This window comes from Danio rerio, chromosome 5, assembly GCF_052040795.2.
Source record: "Danio rerio strain M-AB ecotype USA chromosome 5, GRCz13ab, whole genome shotgun sequence".
Lineage (NCBI taxonomy): Eukaryota > Metazoa > Chordata > Actinopteri > Cypriniformes > Danionidae > Danio > Danio rerio.
The window spans coordinates 30304660-30322142 of NC_141025.1; the positions used below are offsets into that span (position 1 = coordinate 30304660).

At 35.2% G+C, this 17483-nt stretch overlaps 1 protein-coding gene across 2 annotated transcripts in view; it reads right to left on the bottom strand.

Annotated features, from left to right (window-relative positions):
• si:dkey-61l1.4 overlaps positions 1–17483 on the bottom strand; it is a 92373-nt gene that overhangs the window by 67560 nt on the left and 7330 nt on the right. For both annotated transcript variants that reach the window (XR_015491273.1, XM_087253552.1), the window contains exon 2: positions 225–405. Coding sequence is in view for 1 of the 2 variants with exons in the window: in XM_087253552.1 (XP_087109678.1) it covers positions 225–405 (181 nt within the window). In the remaining variant the exon portion in view is untranslated. The remainder of the gene's footprint in view (positions 1–224; positions 406–17483) is intronic.

The window sequence follows — 17483 nt, forward strand, 5'->3', positions numbered from 1 at the left end:
ATCGCCTAACCGATTATGAACAATGTGATTTCTGGGATATTTCTTTTGTCACACTATTTTTCATTGTTAACTTAATCAAGTTGTCAAAGCATCAAGAAATGTCACTATTTTTGTAGTTTACACAGTGATGATAATGGTGCTCTAAGTAAAATTAGAACTTGTGTTAGAAAGACCTGTCAACATATAAAAACCATTAAGACTTTAGAATAACGGAATCAACAAACCTTGATCCAAATGCTTCATGGCTGGGCATAGTGAGTGTGGAGTACAGGCCAATGTCCAGCACTGGGCAACCTTGATCCTCCTCATTGAGGCTAACGTTTCTGCTGTTTGATACCAAACCAGAAAGCTGCTCAAGCAAATCCACTCTTTGTGTAAACATATTCAGATGTGTGTTGAATCTCTCTGCAAAAACACAAAAAACAACCTTCATATGGATAAACTGCTTTATTTTAATGACTTTTCTTCATTATTAAGACTTTGGGCCCTATCATACATCCGGCACCATAAGGAGCAAGACGTGTTTGCCCCGTGTTGTTGCTATTTTCAGAACAACGTAACCTTAATTTGAGGAGGCTTATTCTTTATCCTTGCGCTGCAGATGGTCCGTTTAACTGTTTTCTTGCTAATGATGCGTTCAGTTTTTCTACTTACAAAGTCCACCATGTATATAGCAAATGCGCCATGGTTCGACGCAACTGACTTTTAAAGGGAATAAAAGATGAGAGTCTGATTGGTTTATTCTCAAAACACACCCATAACTCATTAAAAGAATAGGCACAGTTAGACCATGCGCTGCAGCATAGAGCATATTTTTCCGTCCTTAAAATAGCAAAAGTGCATTCGGACATGCCCTTAATGCTTTTGCCCCTTGCGCTTTGGACTCTGCGCCTAGATCGCTAAAATAGAGCCCTAAGTATTTATTACTAGAAAATGAAGCACTTCAGATTTTGCATTACTGCTTTATCTAAATGACTAACAACATATATTTTATAGTAATTTATTGTAAATACTATATTGTTTTTGACCTATACAGTACTATAATAGTACAACAATGAATACTTCAGCATATTGTGGTATTAAGTGAAATAAATAAACTGTAATAAATAAATACAATATATAAATAAATACCAAATATACTCCAGCTTTTATTACAGTAAACTAGGGCTGCATGATATTGAAAAAAAACTGACATTGCAATATTTTATTTTTCAGCGATACATATTTTTACATCTGCGAAATAGAGTATACTTTCACCAGATGAATATAATAGCTCTATTTGGAAATAATTCCTAATTTAAGATTGATTTGGAAGATTTTTTAGTTTAGTTGATCTGCTTTAATATAAACGGCTCTGGAAGTAAGTATGGGGTCATTTGCTTATATTACTATATATTCTATATAACTACTTCTTTATCAACTATAGAATTACCACAACAGATTAAGTCAAGTACTTCAGTTAATTTTCAAAAACATTATACGTAACATTTACTATAAATTACTATAGTATTTTTTCAAGTGTTTTTTGTTGCCTATTAAGTATAGGCGTGGGACGATAACCGTTTTCAAGGAATACCTTGATTTGGAAAAGTCAAGGTTTTAATACATAGGATTATTTTTAGCTATTTATCATTTTATTTTTATTTAGTTTTTAGGACAACAGTATCTCCAGCAGAAAAGATATCCAAAGGTGCTGCTTTAAATTGTTAAGAAATCTGTTTTTTTTTTAAACAAATGAAGACAACAGAAGTAAAAGATCCATTTGAATTATTTAGCCTGACATGTTTACTGTTCCAAAAAATTATAAATGTTTCTCAAAATAAAATATTGTGTTTAAAGGGGAAAAAAGTTTTTTTTATTTTACCCAGACATTTAAAAACAGCATATATTAGAGCAGTAATCACAATAATGTAAACCGTTAAACCGTGGTATTTTATCCAAGGTTATCATGCCATCAGATGCCTACTATTACATAAAAGAGGGCTAATTCCAAACCGTCCAAATCTCCAGGGCTTAACTTTTCCCTTTCCGAGCCATCCACAAATGACCTTTCCCCGTTGTGCAAAAATACAGTGAGGGCCATTACTGATGGATGATTCTGGGGTGAAACATTCCCACGGAGAGCTGCATTTTTCCCACCTGATCCCCACAGGACATAAAGGGTGGAGAGAAAGAGTCCTTGATTAACTTTCCATCCTTCGCCTGCACAACACAGCCAGGGAAACTCACTTCTTCAATTTCCCTTCCCCCTCAAGTACATCTCAACGAAAGGTCATCCTTGCAATCCCCTCCCAACCCCAAAAAAAGTCTTGACAGACAGATAATAAAATCTCACATCAACTATAAAAGCGGAGTAGTAATTTTATGATGCAATGAGTCTGTTTTCATTGGACGCCACACTCACAGTTGTTCCTGCTATTTGAAGAGATGAAAAAAAATGGAAGTAAGAACTAAAACAAATGAAATGACTCATTTCCATGGATGACCAGAGTAATAATGAAAAACTTGTACATAAACTCAAATCCTCAGTAGCCAAATGTGGCAGAGCTAATAACTGGATGATTTGGTCTTCTCAAGAATGACTTGAAGGGATGAAAGATGGACCTTACAACAGGATCAGAGATTTTAGTTGGGTGTATTTCCTCTTTAGTTGTGACTAATCTCTGGTTTCATCCATGGTGGTGAAAAGGGCTTTTTAGGCTGACTGCATTCAGGCGTCAGTCGTCACTGTCATTCCAAGCAGCATGTCCACAAGTAGCAGACTCCAGTCACACATGAGCACTTGTTGATAACCTGATGAAAGGTGTACATGCCACCGCTCTCACATACCATCAGCACATTAACCTACAATCCATGTCTAGCCACACACACACACACACACACATGCAGACTTAAGTCACATCTCGCTTTCAGTTTCGGGTTTAGGTGCATTTTGCACTCACACACAAGCGTACCGCGCCAAAGCCCAAGTGAACCACGCTCGAAGCTAAGTGAACCGTGCCTGAGCCCGATTCAGAGCACTCACACACTTCTCAAACAATCCGGGAAACGGGCCTGGGTACGGTTTGGATTGCATAGTATGAGTAGGCCCTTACACACAGATTACTGTTTTACACTCAGAAGCTGCATTTTATGTGTCATATTCACAGCAGACATAAAAAGTTAGAGAATGAATGAATGAATGAATGAATGAATGAATGTAAAAAAGGCACAATATTTAAGATTTCTGGTTTCAATTCTGGTTTTGGATGTCACAACCAATGTTGGGGAAAGTTACTTTAGAAAGTAATGCATTACATTGAGTTACTCCCCAAAAAATAACTAGTTGAGTTAATTTTTATAATGCGTTATGTTACTTTTATGTTACTTTTGCAACCTGGCAGAGGCTTGATCTCTTTCAGAGGAGAGTTTTTTTCTTCTTCTTCTTTTTTTTAAATAGAGGAGCTTTGCAAATAACAGCACACTGTATAACCTATTTACCTTTTAATAAAACACGTAAAAAATCTAATGTTATCTTCAGAGAATTTCCTGACCCCAGAGCCGTACTTACAGATTAATGAAGGTTTATGTGCTTGCTACTTTTGGACATTTTGTCTTATTAAAAAGTAAAACCACTATCCATTCAGATAGTCCTCTTTTCTTCTATGCGTCTAAAATAATGAGAGTATTTCCATCGCTGAAACATAAAGCTCTGCAATCTTCATTTCTGTCTGTTGCTGCATTCTCTCAATGCGTGCGGGATTCAATGTAACTACGTTGATTTTAGTTCAGCAATTACTTTTTTAAAAGTGAATTAACTAAACTATAAAGTAACTTGCATTACATTTTTAAAAAAGTAACTCAAATATTATTACTTCATTTTTAAAAGTAAATATTACTTTAATCACTACTTTAAAAAAGTAATATTATTATGCAACTCATGTAATGCGTTGTCACACTATGTAACACTGGTCACGCCACCTTTATAATCATGGCATGACAATACTGATGACAACTGTTGTTAAGCGTCAATAGATTTTAAAATGCAAATGTGACATTGTTTGATAGGTCTTCGTTATGACAGCTTGACATAAACAAATACATCACAAACCGTCACAACTTAACATTACAAGACAACAATTTATGTCAATGTCTTTGTCATCACAGCTTGACATTACCAAGATGTCATAACATATATTGTCATAAACGTGATTGTCATGAGGCCATTATTATTGTGTCAGAAATATTGTTTTGATCCCTTTTTTGAAACGAACTGAAATTCTTATAAAATTTCGGTGTAAAACAGTGTTGTTAGTATTTGTCATGCCATGATTATAAACACACTTATGAACAACGCTTTAAGTAAAGTGTTTCTAGGGCTGGGCAATAAAATTGGTATCAGTATTTATTGAACACTATTGTCAATAACGATAAAAAAAAGTTTTGTATGAAGTTTGGTATGAATCAATGTGATTTTATTAAAATTTGGCTGCTGAGAGCGTGCCTTGGAAGGAATGCCAATAAGCTTAGGGTACAAGTTTGTCATTTCCAATGGAGGCATGCCACATGTGACAAGCATGCATTTTCTAGATACACCTAGTGTACCTGACTTTTCCGAATGCTGCGATTCATGGAAGTAGAAATAACCAATCTACTTTACCCTTTGTATGGAATACAAATGCCGCTATGCCGTATAGCAGCAACTAGGAGATTGCAAATAAAATATGTAAAGTGGCTTTTTGGTTTCTTTTCTTGTGCATCCCAGCCACTAGCACCCCATCTGAAAGATTTTGTAGGGTAATGTAGTCATCCAACTTCACAATTTGTAATGTTGCAGTATGTATACGAATAATAATGGTTAGTTCCTTTACTTAAAAGCTCAGATTTCTTTATCATAATTTGTTTTGTTTACAGATTGAGGTTTACTGTATCATTATTATTGACACCTTACAGATGTTAATCTACCTTTAACATCGCACACACTTTGTAACAATTCACTTATAAAGTTTAAGAGTCTCTTTAACACTTAAAGTATGCTTAATTTATTATAAAGAATCAGATATTGTTTAAATATTTTGTTTATGACTATATAAAACAATGTGTCTAAGTAACGTTGGTTAAATAAAATAAAGTGGTTAAATAACAAAAAATCCTAATATTCTTAAATGTTTTGTTAAAAAATATAAAATAGTTATCGATACCAAATAAGATGGTTTTATGATTTTTTTATTTATTTTTTTTGCTATATCGCCCTTTGTTACCTTTTTTGTTTTTGCATTAAACTCCTGTATATTAAACCTATAATCCCAGGTAACCTAAGCATTTAATCATTTAGAAGACACTTTCATTCAAAGAGACTCACAAGTGAGGATAAAAACATATGTATTGTGTATGACTGTGTGTGTGTTAGCTCACAAGTGGTGTACTTAGTATCACAACTAAGTAAATATTTATTTCAATATATACTGATAAAAATATAAAATTATAATACTGACATAAAGGAAAAAGGGGTTGTTCATAAGTACTGTATTAAAAGGATAACGTTTAAGATTAAATGTAAATGCTGTCTGGTTAACTAAATGAATTATGAAGTTTTGAGTTTTGCTGTGCTTCAAAGGAATACAGGCAACACCCCATAACATACAGACCACATGGCTGAAACACAAGACTTTAAACAGCTAAATATGATGTCTGTGGGGTTACAGAGGAGTCAGACGCGAAGACTGCATCCCTTTCAAAGAAAAAAGGAGAGACTTCAACAGGTTAAAGAGGAGAAATTGTCTAACATCTTGAGTCCATGTGCAAGACATTCCCTTTTCCACCTTGGCTTGTGGTAATTGTTGTTTTGTAGGTGTTCATTGTCTACATATGCTGATCTATGACTAACCTCAAACCATTGCTCCACTTTGGGAATGTTTAGAAAAGCCACAAAAGTGATGTAAGATCAAGTCTGTGAAGGGTCAGTGGGTACTAATGCCTCCTCCTAGAGCACAGCTGAACAAGCATTCATCAGACAGTCATTAATATCCATGTAGTGTACATATCAGCGGTGTGTTTTGTTAACACGAAGTATGAAATGTGATTTTCATGGGGCATTCACTCATCCATGCCATTTTTTGGAAATATTTTTTGTAAAAATATTTACATTCCAGAGCGTACAATCAACTAGAGAATTACTGCATTACACAGTTCTATTGAATAAAGATATTTTAAAAACATTAAGATGAGAACTTTGATTTTCAAGAAGTCACTGGTATTAATTTTGCTTAACAAGCATACATTTTTGTTTGTTTTTACTCTTGAAGGAACTTGCATTTTATGAATCATCTAATTCTCTGTATTGTCATACTGAATAAAAACGTTATCTACTGTAGAATTGTTAAAAGCATCAAGTTCAATGCCAATCATACCTGCCAACATTTGCCTCTGAAAATCCGGGCGTTCCAGGGGTAAGGTGTCTGAATAACACTGTTGTGTAAGTCTGGGTAAGTAACTGTAATGTGATTATGGAGCGGTAACTGTACTATGGAGCGGGTTTCGGGTGGCCACTGCGATCGGATACTATACCAAAGTTGACAACCCGGGGTGTTACAGATTGTACCAAAAACCTGAGGACCTGGGGGAGATGGGTCTGAAATACAGGAGACTCTAAGGATCGGTACTGAAATTTAAAAACGTCCATTTCCTGCTAGCATTTGAGCATTGTTGACCATTCCTAAACACAGCTGATTGGCCATTGTGTTCAACAGAAATTGCAACATAGGCTTATTCTGAAAACGTAAAAAGAGGAACGTATGGCTGCATTTTGTCTTTAAAACGAAAGCTACGGGGTGGTATGACACTGTTCCTTTTCGTGATTACCAGCAGCCCACTTACCTCCGTGTGGTTGGCTTTTCCGCTGTTACCAGTTTGTCCAGTGGGTCACCGTATACGTTGAAGGATTTGAGACGCAGAGCGAAGTTGACCGTGAAGTAAGGGTTCAAGTGAATGGATCACAAAAGCCAAAAAAATTAATAAACAAGTAAATAGCAGGGTGGGAATGTGGAAAAATCTGAAAATGTGGTAACAATAAGGATGCCGTGAGGGCTTTTGTTTTTCTGGATTGCTTTTGAAAACACTGTCATTTGGGTTTAGGAAAGAAAGAGGGTGGGTCAGTCGATCGGTCAGTCAGTCAGTCAGTCAGTCAGTCAATTAAATCAACAGCAACCTCTGGTGGATTTACACAAGAAGAGCAGGCACGAATGGCACTTCCGAGAGAAAATTGAGATCTCAAAAAAAAAAAAAAAAAAAAAGTACACACCGGCCTCTGGTGGATTCGCTAAAACAAAAACTGCAAAAAAAACCGTAGCTCCTGGGAAGTATTTGGTGCTCTGTACATAGGGGTACATAATCAGAATAAGCCTGGGTTGGAAATTACAGTGATTGGCCATGAAAGTCTTCGGTTTCCCTTTTTTAACCGCTGTTCAAAGAGTGCAAAAACAGATACACAGACACTAGAGCATTCCAAAGCCACATAGATCAGTTGATCCATCAGTAGACAGGTTGTATGTCACCTCATAAACAGATCAGCTGACCGTTGTGACTTTGAAATGCTCCTGTGTTGAAACAGTGATGAAAAGTGTTAAATCAATGACCTTCTTAGCCTATCACAGTCATTTCTTTTGAGCATGTGAACACAATGGCCAATCAGCAGTGTTTATTAAATGCATTCAGGAGTGCTCAAATGTTAGCGGGAAATAGATGTTTTTAAAATTTCAGTACCAATTGGTACTGAACTTGATACTTTTGACAACCCTAATATACTGTACATCTTGGATATCCTTAGGATCAGTAATTAAAAATATATATATATAAAAATTTTTTTGGGGGGGGGTTAAACTGTTGTTTACTATTCAAGTCGTTACAAAGCATTATCCACTTTACTGGCACATGTAACAAAAATTTTGATGGTTTTTAAAGCTGCTTTAAATGATAAGAAACATGCACCAGAATGGTCTCAGTCCCTTAAACTGTATGTTTCACATACTGTATGACACCAAACCACATGAATGAAAATAGAATGAGGCAGAAAAATGCCTGAAATAAACTGCAGCTGCATTAACGTTCCAAAAATAAACAGATAAAACTGTGAAGTTGAAAATAATTTTCCTTCCCTCTTGAATTACCAGCCTGTTGTTTCTACAGGAACTGAATGCTGAATGTAAGTCCATTCATCTACCCTGTACCCTGGTTCAGGTCTGATGTTTGGCTAAATTTATTTTCCATTTAATGCCCAATTAGCCCCCCTAGTGCCGGCTTGTGTTTCATTCATGAGGACAGTTCGCTTGACAAAAGCCTTGCAGTAGCAATTATGGAATAAAAAAGGATGAGAATCCATTTCCTTAGCGGTTTCCTTCTTTCCAAGTGTAATCAGAGAAGGGCTGAGTTTTTTTTTTATCTCTTTCATTATGAGGTGAAAGATTAGACAATGTCTGACTCGAACACCTAAACTGAAGGAAAGAAATACTTTGATTAACCTAGTGAGGATTTGATTAAAATAAACTCTTTATGGTCAAATTTACTTTAAATATCTAACTTGAAACTATATGCAATGTGTGAAAAAACTCCTCCGAATGCAAAATTATGCTACATTTTATTATTATTTATAACGTTTTGTATGTGGATTGATCTATCCAACATGTATTGGCACACAAAAAAAAAAAACAGCCAGTTGTATATTAAATAAATAAATAAATAAAACTGTCTCTCCTAATAATAGTGCCTGCTAAATGAATAAATGTAAACAACAAAAACAAAAAAATCTGGATTTCGCCAACAGAATCATTCTGAACAGCACTTTAACTCACATGTGATAAAGTGTTCCACAGAGGGACAGTGTTGTGTTCATCTTAAACCCAACCTTTTAAATCTCTTTTCATTTCCCTTTAAGGCAGAATAATATTTAAATATGTCTGGGTGGCCCTGAGTCAAAATGAAAATTCAAGTACATTTCAAATGAGGTTTAGCCTAGCACAATCAAATCCAACCGATCTGGATCAGCCTAAAAAGTCTTTTCTTTTCATTTTTCAGCAAGGAGAACAAATTAATTCTCTTGTTAATCATAAATTATGTTTGTCATCTGCAGATAATATATTAGAAAATCAACAGCATGAACTTCAAGAAACGTAAAGTGACCCACATAATATTTAAATGTGTATTGAGGTGTTCCTCACTAACAGACCATTGGCAAGAATGCTGCATTTAGGGCCAGTGAAACATCACTCCCTAAAACACCCAAGCGCTGTCCTGTTTAGATAATTAGGAAACAGATTAAACAATTAGGAACAACTCCATGATCAACAACCACAGAGTTTTGAAAAGGCATTTAATATTTTTTTCCCCCATCCTGGCCTGTGTGCTGACAGTATTTATACAACCCTGGGGGAGCTAAATCAGACAAATGTCTTTGCCTCACTTTTCTAATTACCCAATGCATCACTCTGTCTGTAGTGGTGTAAAATAACAAATTACAAATTCTCAAATTACTGTGATTGAGTATTTTTCTCAAGAATTGTACTAAGTAGCTGTGCACTGTAAAAAAAATTATATGATCAATTAGTCATGACAACATATGTTTTTAGTTCATTGAAACTCATTAAATTTAATCATGATCTAACTTAATTCTATAAGTCACACAAGCTGTTTTAAACCAGTTTAACATGATATAAGTTCAATGGACTCATACGGTTAATTTTATTTAGCTTAAAAATTGAAGGCAATCAGAATTGTTTTAAAGTATGTGTAAAAAAATGTGTACCTTTACATACATTTGTAGTGTGGTATCAGTACTTTTACAGCACTATTTTCCCACTTTCCTGCTTTTTTATTTGTGATGACATGTCGAATAAGTCCCAAGATTCCCATCCAATCAAATTTAGCATTGCAAAATTGCATCGGACATACTGACCGTCCTCAAGACACAGACACTTTATAAATGCAGCAAACATGTACAGCATGAAAGCATTAAAACTGTCCAGGAAGATGCAAAATCATTACACACAATGACAAGAGACTGATGTCTACTGTATGATGACTGAAATCACCAAATGGGTTCAAACGAAAACTAAATGCACTACAGAATATTACGTTTTCAAATACAGTAGATGCACAAATTGCATTACAATTCTATCAGTGCTGCTACTTGTGGTTTAAAATGTATAAGTGCTAACATATCCTCACAGCTAGATTATAATAATTTTCACAGTGTAATACTCACTACTCTTTAATGCAGGGGTGTCCAGACTCGGTCCTGGAGGGCTGGTGTTCTGCAGATTTTAGCTCCAACTTGCCTTAACACACCTGCAAAGATGTTTCTAGAAAGCCTAGTAAGAGCTTGATTAGCTAGCCCAGGTATGTCTGATTGGGGTTGGAACTAAACTTTGCAGGACACCGGCCCTCGAGGACCGAGTTTAGACTTGCCTGCTTTAAAAGGCATGAAAAATATAATATGAATTTGTTTTTATTGCCCTTTTCACTAAAAGAGCCCATACAAATACCAAAAAGGCAGTGCCCATAAAGATAAGGAGCTACTGTTTTATCTTGTGGGTTGTATTGTTATGCTTTGAAACTGCTCTAAACTGCTTATTGGTCAGTTTGATTTTTGGTCACATGGTCAAGGAAGGGATAAAGGTGGCTTCAAACTTTGATACTTTTCTTTTTTATTCTTTCTGGTTTCTTGGGGGCCTTTTCTGGCCCTGATTTCTTTCTCTCTTCCTCTACAAGGTAACTTTTTTTCATTTACTGTAAGCTGGGTACAATCAAATCATGTTTAACACTTGATGTTTCATCATTTCATGTCTTTTTTGTAACTAATTCAGTTAAAACCAGCAAAATATTCTTACTTTGTTTACTTTCAAGTATTCTGTGTATTACTTTTGATCTAACTGGCCTAAATTGCAATACAATACAATCATAAATACACAAATAATCTCCCTCAAAATGTTACTATTCCAACTGTGCTTCTTTCTACCAGTGGTATATGATTGCAGAAGTTGGTCTGACTAGAAATTGTTTTCAGCATGATGGTGTAAAAATTTTTTTAGCCCTTGGACAATACTACAGCTTAAACCACAGCAGTAAATTTACTGCCTTACAGATTACTTTTAAAGTGATTATTTTACTCATACCGAGTAGCATTTAGAATGGATACTTCTACTCTACCTACACTACATTTTTAGCAGGTAATGATACTTTTACCGGAGTATGATTTTTCAGTACTCTTTCCATCACTGGCAGTCCATTTTATTCAAATAATGTGACAAACGGGATATTATACAATTTTAAAAAATAAATGCAATTCTTTATTAACAACTGTCTGCTACAGGTAGTTTGGAGTTTAAAAGATTTTAATTGAAAATGACATTTGAAACATGTTTGGAATAAAACTTGGACTGGAAATGATGGGATGACCACAGTTAAAGTAAAAACAGATTTAATAACACAATTAACACCACAAATCATAAAATCATAAAGCTGGTTTTACTAAATAGCAACTCCTATTTTGATAAAGATCTTTTCCCTCTGAATCTCAATCTCGGATTTCTAATGACCGTCTGAATTAAATTTGATTTTTGTAATGAAAAAGGAGCAATTTCCGATACAATCATGTGCAAGCACTTGATGGTTTGAATGAGTATTTTCACAGGTGGCAATACACTCACAGACAGCTTTCCTTTGTGAATAATAACAGTAATTTTAGGGGTTCAGCCTTCAGTTTTTCCCGACACAATCATTCATTTCTGAATGATTAATTAATCAAGCCGTCAAATGTGTCATGGCAATAACCAGTTTTAGCTCTCACACTGAGTTCATGTCTCCATGTTCTTTAGTGAAAACATTTGCCAAACACAAAGTAAAAAAAAAAAAATACTAGCTTCATTTAGAAAAGGAAGACACTGCATATTAGGAATCAAAGTGACTCTAAGGTTAGAAAGACATGGTAATGCGATTTTAGGACTAATTAACAAGATATTTTATGGACCTGAACACAAGAAAAGGTAAAGTTTGAAGAAAGGAAAAAAATAAATAAATCACATCAGCTTCTTCTCAAACTCCTCAGGGACTGATTTCAGAACACACAGGATGGAAGAGAATTCAAGATGTTGCTTTGCAGGAAGTGAGAATCCTCAATCACATCAGGTAGTAAATTCTCAACTCATTATCACTCTTTCACGGTATTTACACTGTCAACCTATAGAAAATGCATTTCTCCAGATTTCTCCATGCATTCCATTGTGAAAGGTTACAACTGAAAAACCTTTCCTAGTCTACAATATTTCACGGTTATTTAGAAACTGGGACTGCAAACCAAGGGCAAAAACAGAATAAAAGTAAATTAAACAGCAATTGAACATTAAAGAACATGAAATCTGAAATTGGTATGCTATAAAAAAAAATAGTTTAAAATTGATAAAATATGGAAAAATCTTTTTAACAATTTGGTTGGTCTACCGTATATTTGTGTCTAACATGGATAATTTTGAAACAGCCAAAAAATACAATGTAGATCAATATTGGAGCCATCACCATTACAATTTCAAGTAAAGATGTTTAAAGAAGACATTCTGTAAATTTCTTACCGTAAATATAGAAAAAAAGTAGAGTTTAATAAGTAAAAAGATGACTAGGAATTAGGGCTGCACAATATATCGTTTAGGCATCGAAATCGCAACGTGTGCGTCCACAATAGTCACATTTTAGGATCTGCAATGTTAAGTTGGGATTATAGTCGAGAATTGAGGATACATGAGATTTGTGGAGTCATTGCAATATATTACCATAACAGAGTGCAACTTTAGCACTTGCATGTCTTTTAAAGGCATTTCAAGAACGTGTAAAGCATCCGGGCACAATAACATAAAACATTTGTAACTTTAATGAAGAACGTTTTTAATATTTAATAATACAACAAAGACTATACAGTATTATTTTATATTATTGCATTTCTGTATTTGAATCAGTTTGACTCTCTGGACTCTCTATGAAGAATTACTATAGTTATTCTTGAAATTTAATTTTTATACATGATTTACATCCTTACAAAAATCAACCAATCTAAATAATTGATTTTTCATAATTAGAGCTATTCAAGCCATTTGATAATTTTTTTCTCATATCACATTATATACTGCAGCAAAACAAAATATTGCAAAGTCCGATTTTTCCAATATCATGTAGCCCTACTAGGAATGTAACTTTTTTGGTGTAAATATTGAGATTGTACATAAAATACAATTAATAACAATTGTCAACACTTTATTTTGATGCTCCCCCTTACAGACAGATCAGTTTACAATTACATGTCTACTTATTTTAACCCTAAGCTAGCACAATTCTATTTTTCTACCTCTTCCCCTTGGCCATTGAAACAGAGTGTGAAGGGCTTCAAAATGTACCCCTAAGAAATGGGACACCACTACAGCACCTGCACACTATATCATATGTCATTGCGATCTTTTACTTCATGATTTCGACGATGGCGATTGCTGTAGTTATTCCAGTAGCTTTATTTTTTGGTATTTATCTTCAGGACATCACTGAAAGCATAAAATATGTTAACATAACGATATAATGTGGCAATAAGATTGTAACAGTACTGTGTTTTTGCACAGTAGCCATATTTATCAATGTAAATGCACAAAAACAACATTAACATTATGCCAGACACTAAAAAAGATAATCCCAGTCACTAGAATTTTCTGACAGGGTATTCAAGTGTCATTTATTGACGGTATGTTGTGGGACTACTATACAGGAGTTATTATTATGGATTATAGATAGTAGGGTTGCACAATTTATCTATATTGTGGTGGTATTGTGATACTATGTCCCAAAATACTGGTGGTACAACAGTAGTTTGTAAACAGTAGTATCATCATTAACAGTCTATCTACAATACATAATGCTGCAAATGGAAAAGTCCCTAAAATGCTCACACGTTTGTGCAGCAATTTGGATATTCTGTGAAGCCATAAGGTTGCAAACTGTAGAATTCATGCCTTTTATGGTAGCCTATTGCACGTTTTCTGACACTTCAGTTCGAATCTGAATTAGTTCTTTTCTGCTCCTGTCAATATGATTTAGTAGCTAAAAAAACAAATCCATCTTAGGTAAAGTGACATGCAAATCCAGTTTTTTCAATAATAAGGAAATCATTCATTCATTTTCTTTTAGACTTAGTTATTTATCTGGGGTCGCCTTATCCTAACTTATCCAGCATATGTTTTACACAGTGATTGCCCTTCCAGCTTCAACCCATCTCTGGGAAATAATAAGGGAATCATTAATTCAATTCAAGTTGGCCTATTATAACATATAAAATATGGTATTTCTGAAAATTTTCTTTATTTCATGGATTTGGAGTTATGAATTACAGTATCACAATACTACATGGTATCGCGATGCTTCAGCTGGTATAGTATCATAACATGAATTAATGGTTTTGTAACAATGGTTTTGCAATGGTTTTTTGTTTGTTTGTTTGTTTGTTTGTTTAAGCAGGATAGTAAAACACGAACGCCGTTATGAATGTAACAAAACATATGCTTGTTTTTTGTAAAATTTTAAGTTTACTCGTTTCATTCGTTTGTCAAATCCGCTTCATTCACACAAATTTGCGTCATGGGCAGGGCTTCTGTCTGCCCGGTGGTTGTAGCTTCGTTGCAAAACTAACATGGATTTTATTAAGAAAATACCTGTGTTTATGTGCTTTATGAAGGCTGAAATACAGCGTCAATTCGTTTGGAGCCGTGTCTGAGTCCACTAGATCCTTTCAGAGGTGAACCCAGCTCTGTGAGCTCATAAACTCCTCCAGAAACTTGTGCTGGATGATGGAAGCATTTAGCGGTGCTTCTGCCGGAGCCGAGCCCAGTTTGATAACCTGTTGTAGGCGTAGGCAGGAGGATTTTCCCCCAGGACACCAACAACAGGTGCCAAATCATAATCACGCCCCCCACAAGAGCAAGCTTCTGATTGGTTAACGCAGCGTGAATGTCCGCTGAAGTGCAGATTTTCTAACTCGAGCAATTTGCGCAATAAGCGAGTCACACAAAAGGCTCAATTTGCGATGCGCCGATCGTGCAATTCACGCCATTCGCACTGCACCATTCGCGCAATTCGAATCGTTTGCAATGCACCATTTGAGCGTATCGAACCACAGGATGTCTATTCCTGTCTTTGCATCGACTTAACATGTAAATCACTCGCGCTTGATGCTTCTTCTGCATCTGGCGTGAACACAGCATTATACTCTAATTAGAGAAAATCTGACCTGGGACAGTTATTTATAGTCAGCAAAAATCTAAACAGGACCCTTTAAAAAATTATTACAAAAATCAGGTTAATTTCTTTAACACAGTCTTACATGTAGAGCTCACTACAGTAAACACTGCTGGCAATAACAAAGAAACTATAAGGACTTTCATCAGGAACTGTTCCAGGATGATAGTGAAATATGAAAGGCAAGAGTGTGCTTTTCCCCTTGACCAGTAACCCCAGAGGTCTGCTGCTGTGTGGTGGTGGTGAAAGCTCTGGCTGCAGGTTAGTCTGGGCACATTCTCTGATGAAGGACAGGGTTTCAGCTCTCTATAGAACATGCTACAGGAGTAAGGCACACATTCCAGCTCCTAATGAACACTGGGTGCTGAACACACAGGATGTGCTCAGGCTGACAGCAGCTTATCAATGAGACTCCTGGACACTTGCCCAGCATCAACCCCAAACCCCTTCTGGAGTGGTATCTGGTTGGATTCAGTTCAACAATGCATCGACTTTGACAATGAATAAAAGTGCAAAGGATAAAAGAGCTGGAGGAACTGAAGGGCTTTTCATCAAAGGCTCATATACTGTACATGGTACAGTGCAGCACAATGTCCATTTGATCACCTGGCCAATCAATTCATAACAGAATTTCAATGGAAAAGCAGACCTAAATTAATAACGTGTATCAATAGGAAAATTGGTTAAATTATGTAAAATTATTGTTTGGAAAAATCAAAGCCAATTACAGAAATGTAATATAAAGAACATTAATAATAATTTATTATTATTATACATTAATAATCATTTAATGAAAATTAAACAAGTAAGAGGAAGTGAAAGAGGAAGAAGTGGAAGAGGAAGCAGAAGAAAAAGACGAAGTGGAAGAAGAAGCAGAAGTAGAAGATGAGGAAGAGGAAGAAGATGATGATAAAAAGAGAAAGAAGTATAAGCAAGATGAAGACAAAGAAGAAGAGGAAGCAGAAGAAAAGAGGAAGATGAAGAAGAAGAGAACAAGAAAAAGAGGGAAAAAACGAAGAAGCGAAAGAGGAAAAAAAATCAAAAGAAGAAGCAGTGAAAGAAGGAGAAAATAGAAAGAGATGAGGACAAGGAAAAAGATGATGATGAAAAAGATTAAAAAAGAAAAGAAGAAGAAGCAGCAGCAAGAGAAAGAGAGACGAAAGAAGAAACGAAAGAGGCAGAAGAAGACAAGAAAGAAACAGAAGAAGAAAACAGGGTAGAAGAAGAAGAAGATGAAAAAGAGGAAGAAGAAGAAGTATAAGAAAAAGCGAAAGAAGAAGACTAGGAAATGGAAGAAGTGTAAGAAGAAGAGGGAAAAAAGAAGCAGCAGCAGCGAAAAAAGAGGAAGTAGGTGAAGAAGATGATGAAAAAGAAGTAAAATAGGAAAAAGATGACGAAGAAGAAGAAGAAAAAGAAGAAGCAAAAGGAAGACAAAGAGGAAGTAACGAAAGAAGAAGAATTTAATGATGAAAAAGTAGAAGAAAAAGAGGAAGTAGCAAAGAAGAAGATGATGATGATGATGAAAAAGAGGAGGAAGACGAAAAAGAAGAAGCGAAAAAGGAAGAAGACAAAGAAGAGGAAGCGGAAAAAGAAGAAAAAAAGTTGTGAAGAAAAAGCGGAAGAGGTGAAGAAAGATGAAGAAGAATAAAAATAAAAAAGTAAGAAGAGGAAGAAGAAAAATAAGAGGAAGAAAAGAAAGAAGAAGAGAAAAAATATGAAGGAGGAAGAAAGAAGAAGACAAGAATAGAAAAAGAAGAAGTTTGTTATAAAAATGTTCTACTTATTTAGCCTATATTTGATTGATCAGTGAATTTACTCCACCATTAGGTTTAATTGGTTATTATTGGAGCAAGTTTCAATTTCACACTACAGCTATAAGTTACTGTAAGCACTACCAGCCTTTTAGCTGCCTTCCATTACGCATAATGTCTCTGATATTTGTCATGTAGTGGGACATTTTATGCCAGACAAAATAACAGCAGTGTTGCCCTAAGCCCTTCTGGACATGCACTGACAGCACATTCTAGCTATTCTAAACACAAAAGACAAATATCTCTCCGACTGACAGACATGCCATGACAAAACTACTGGAATTGTCAGAAAAGGCTGAAAATGTCATTCCTTTAAGGTGAGAGTGTTTGCATTCTGTCAACTAATGGCTTTGCTCTCAAAACCTTTCCAATATAAGA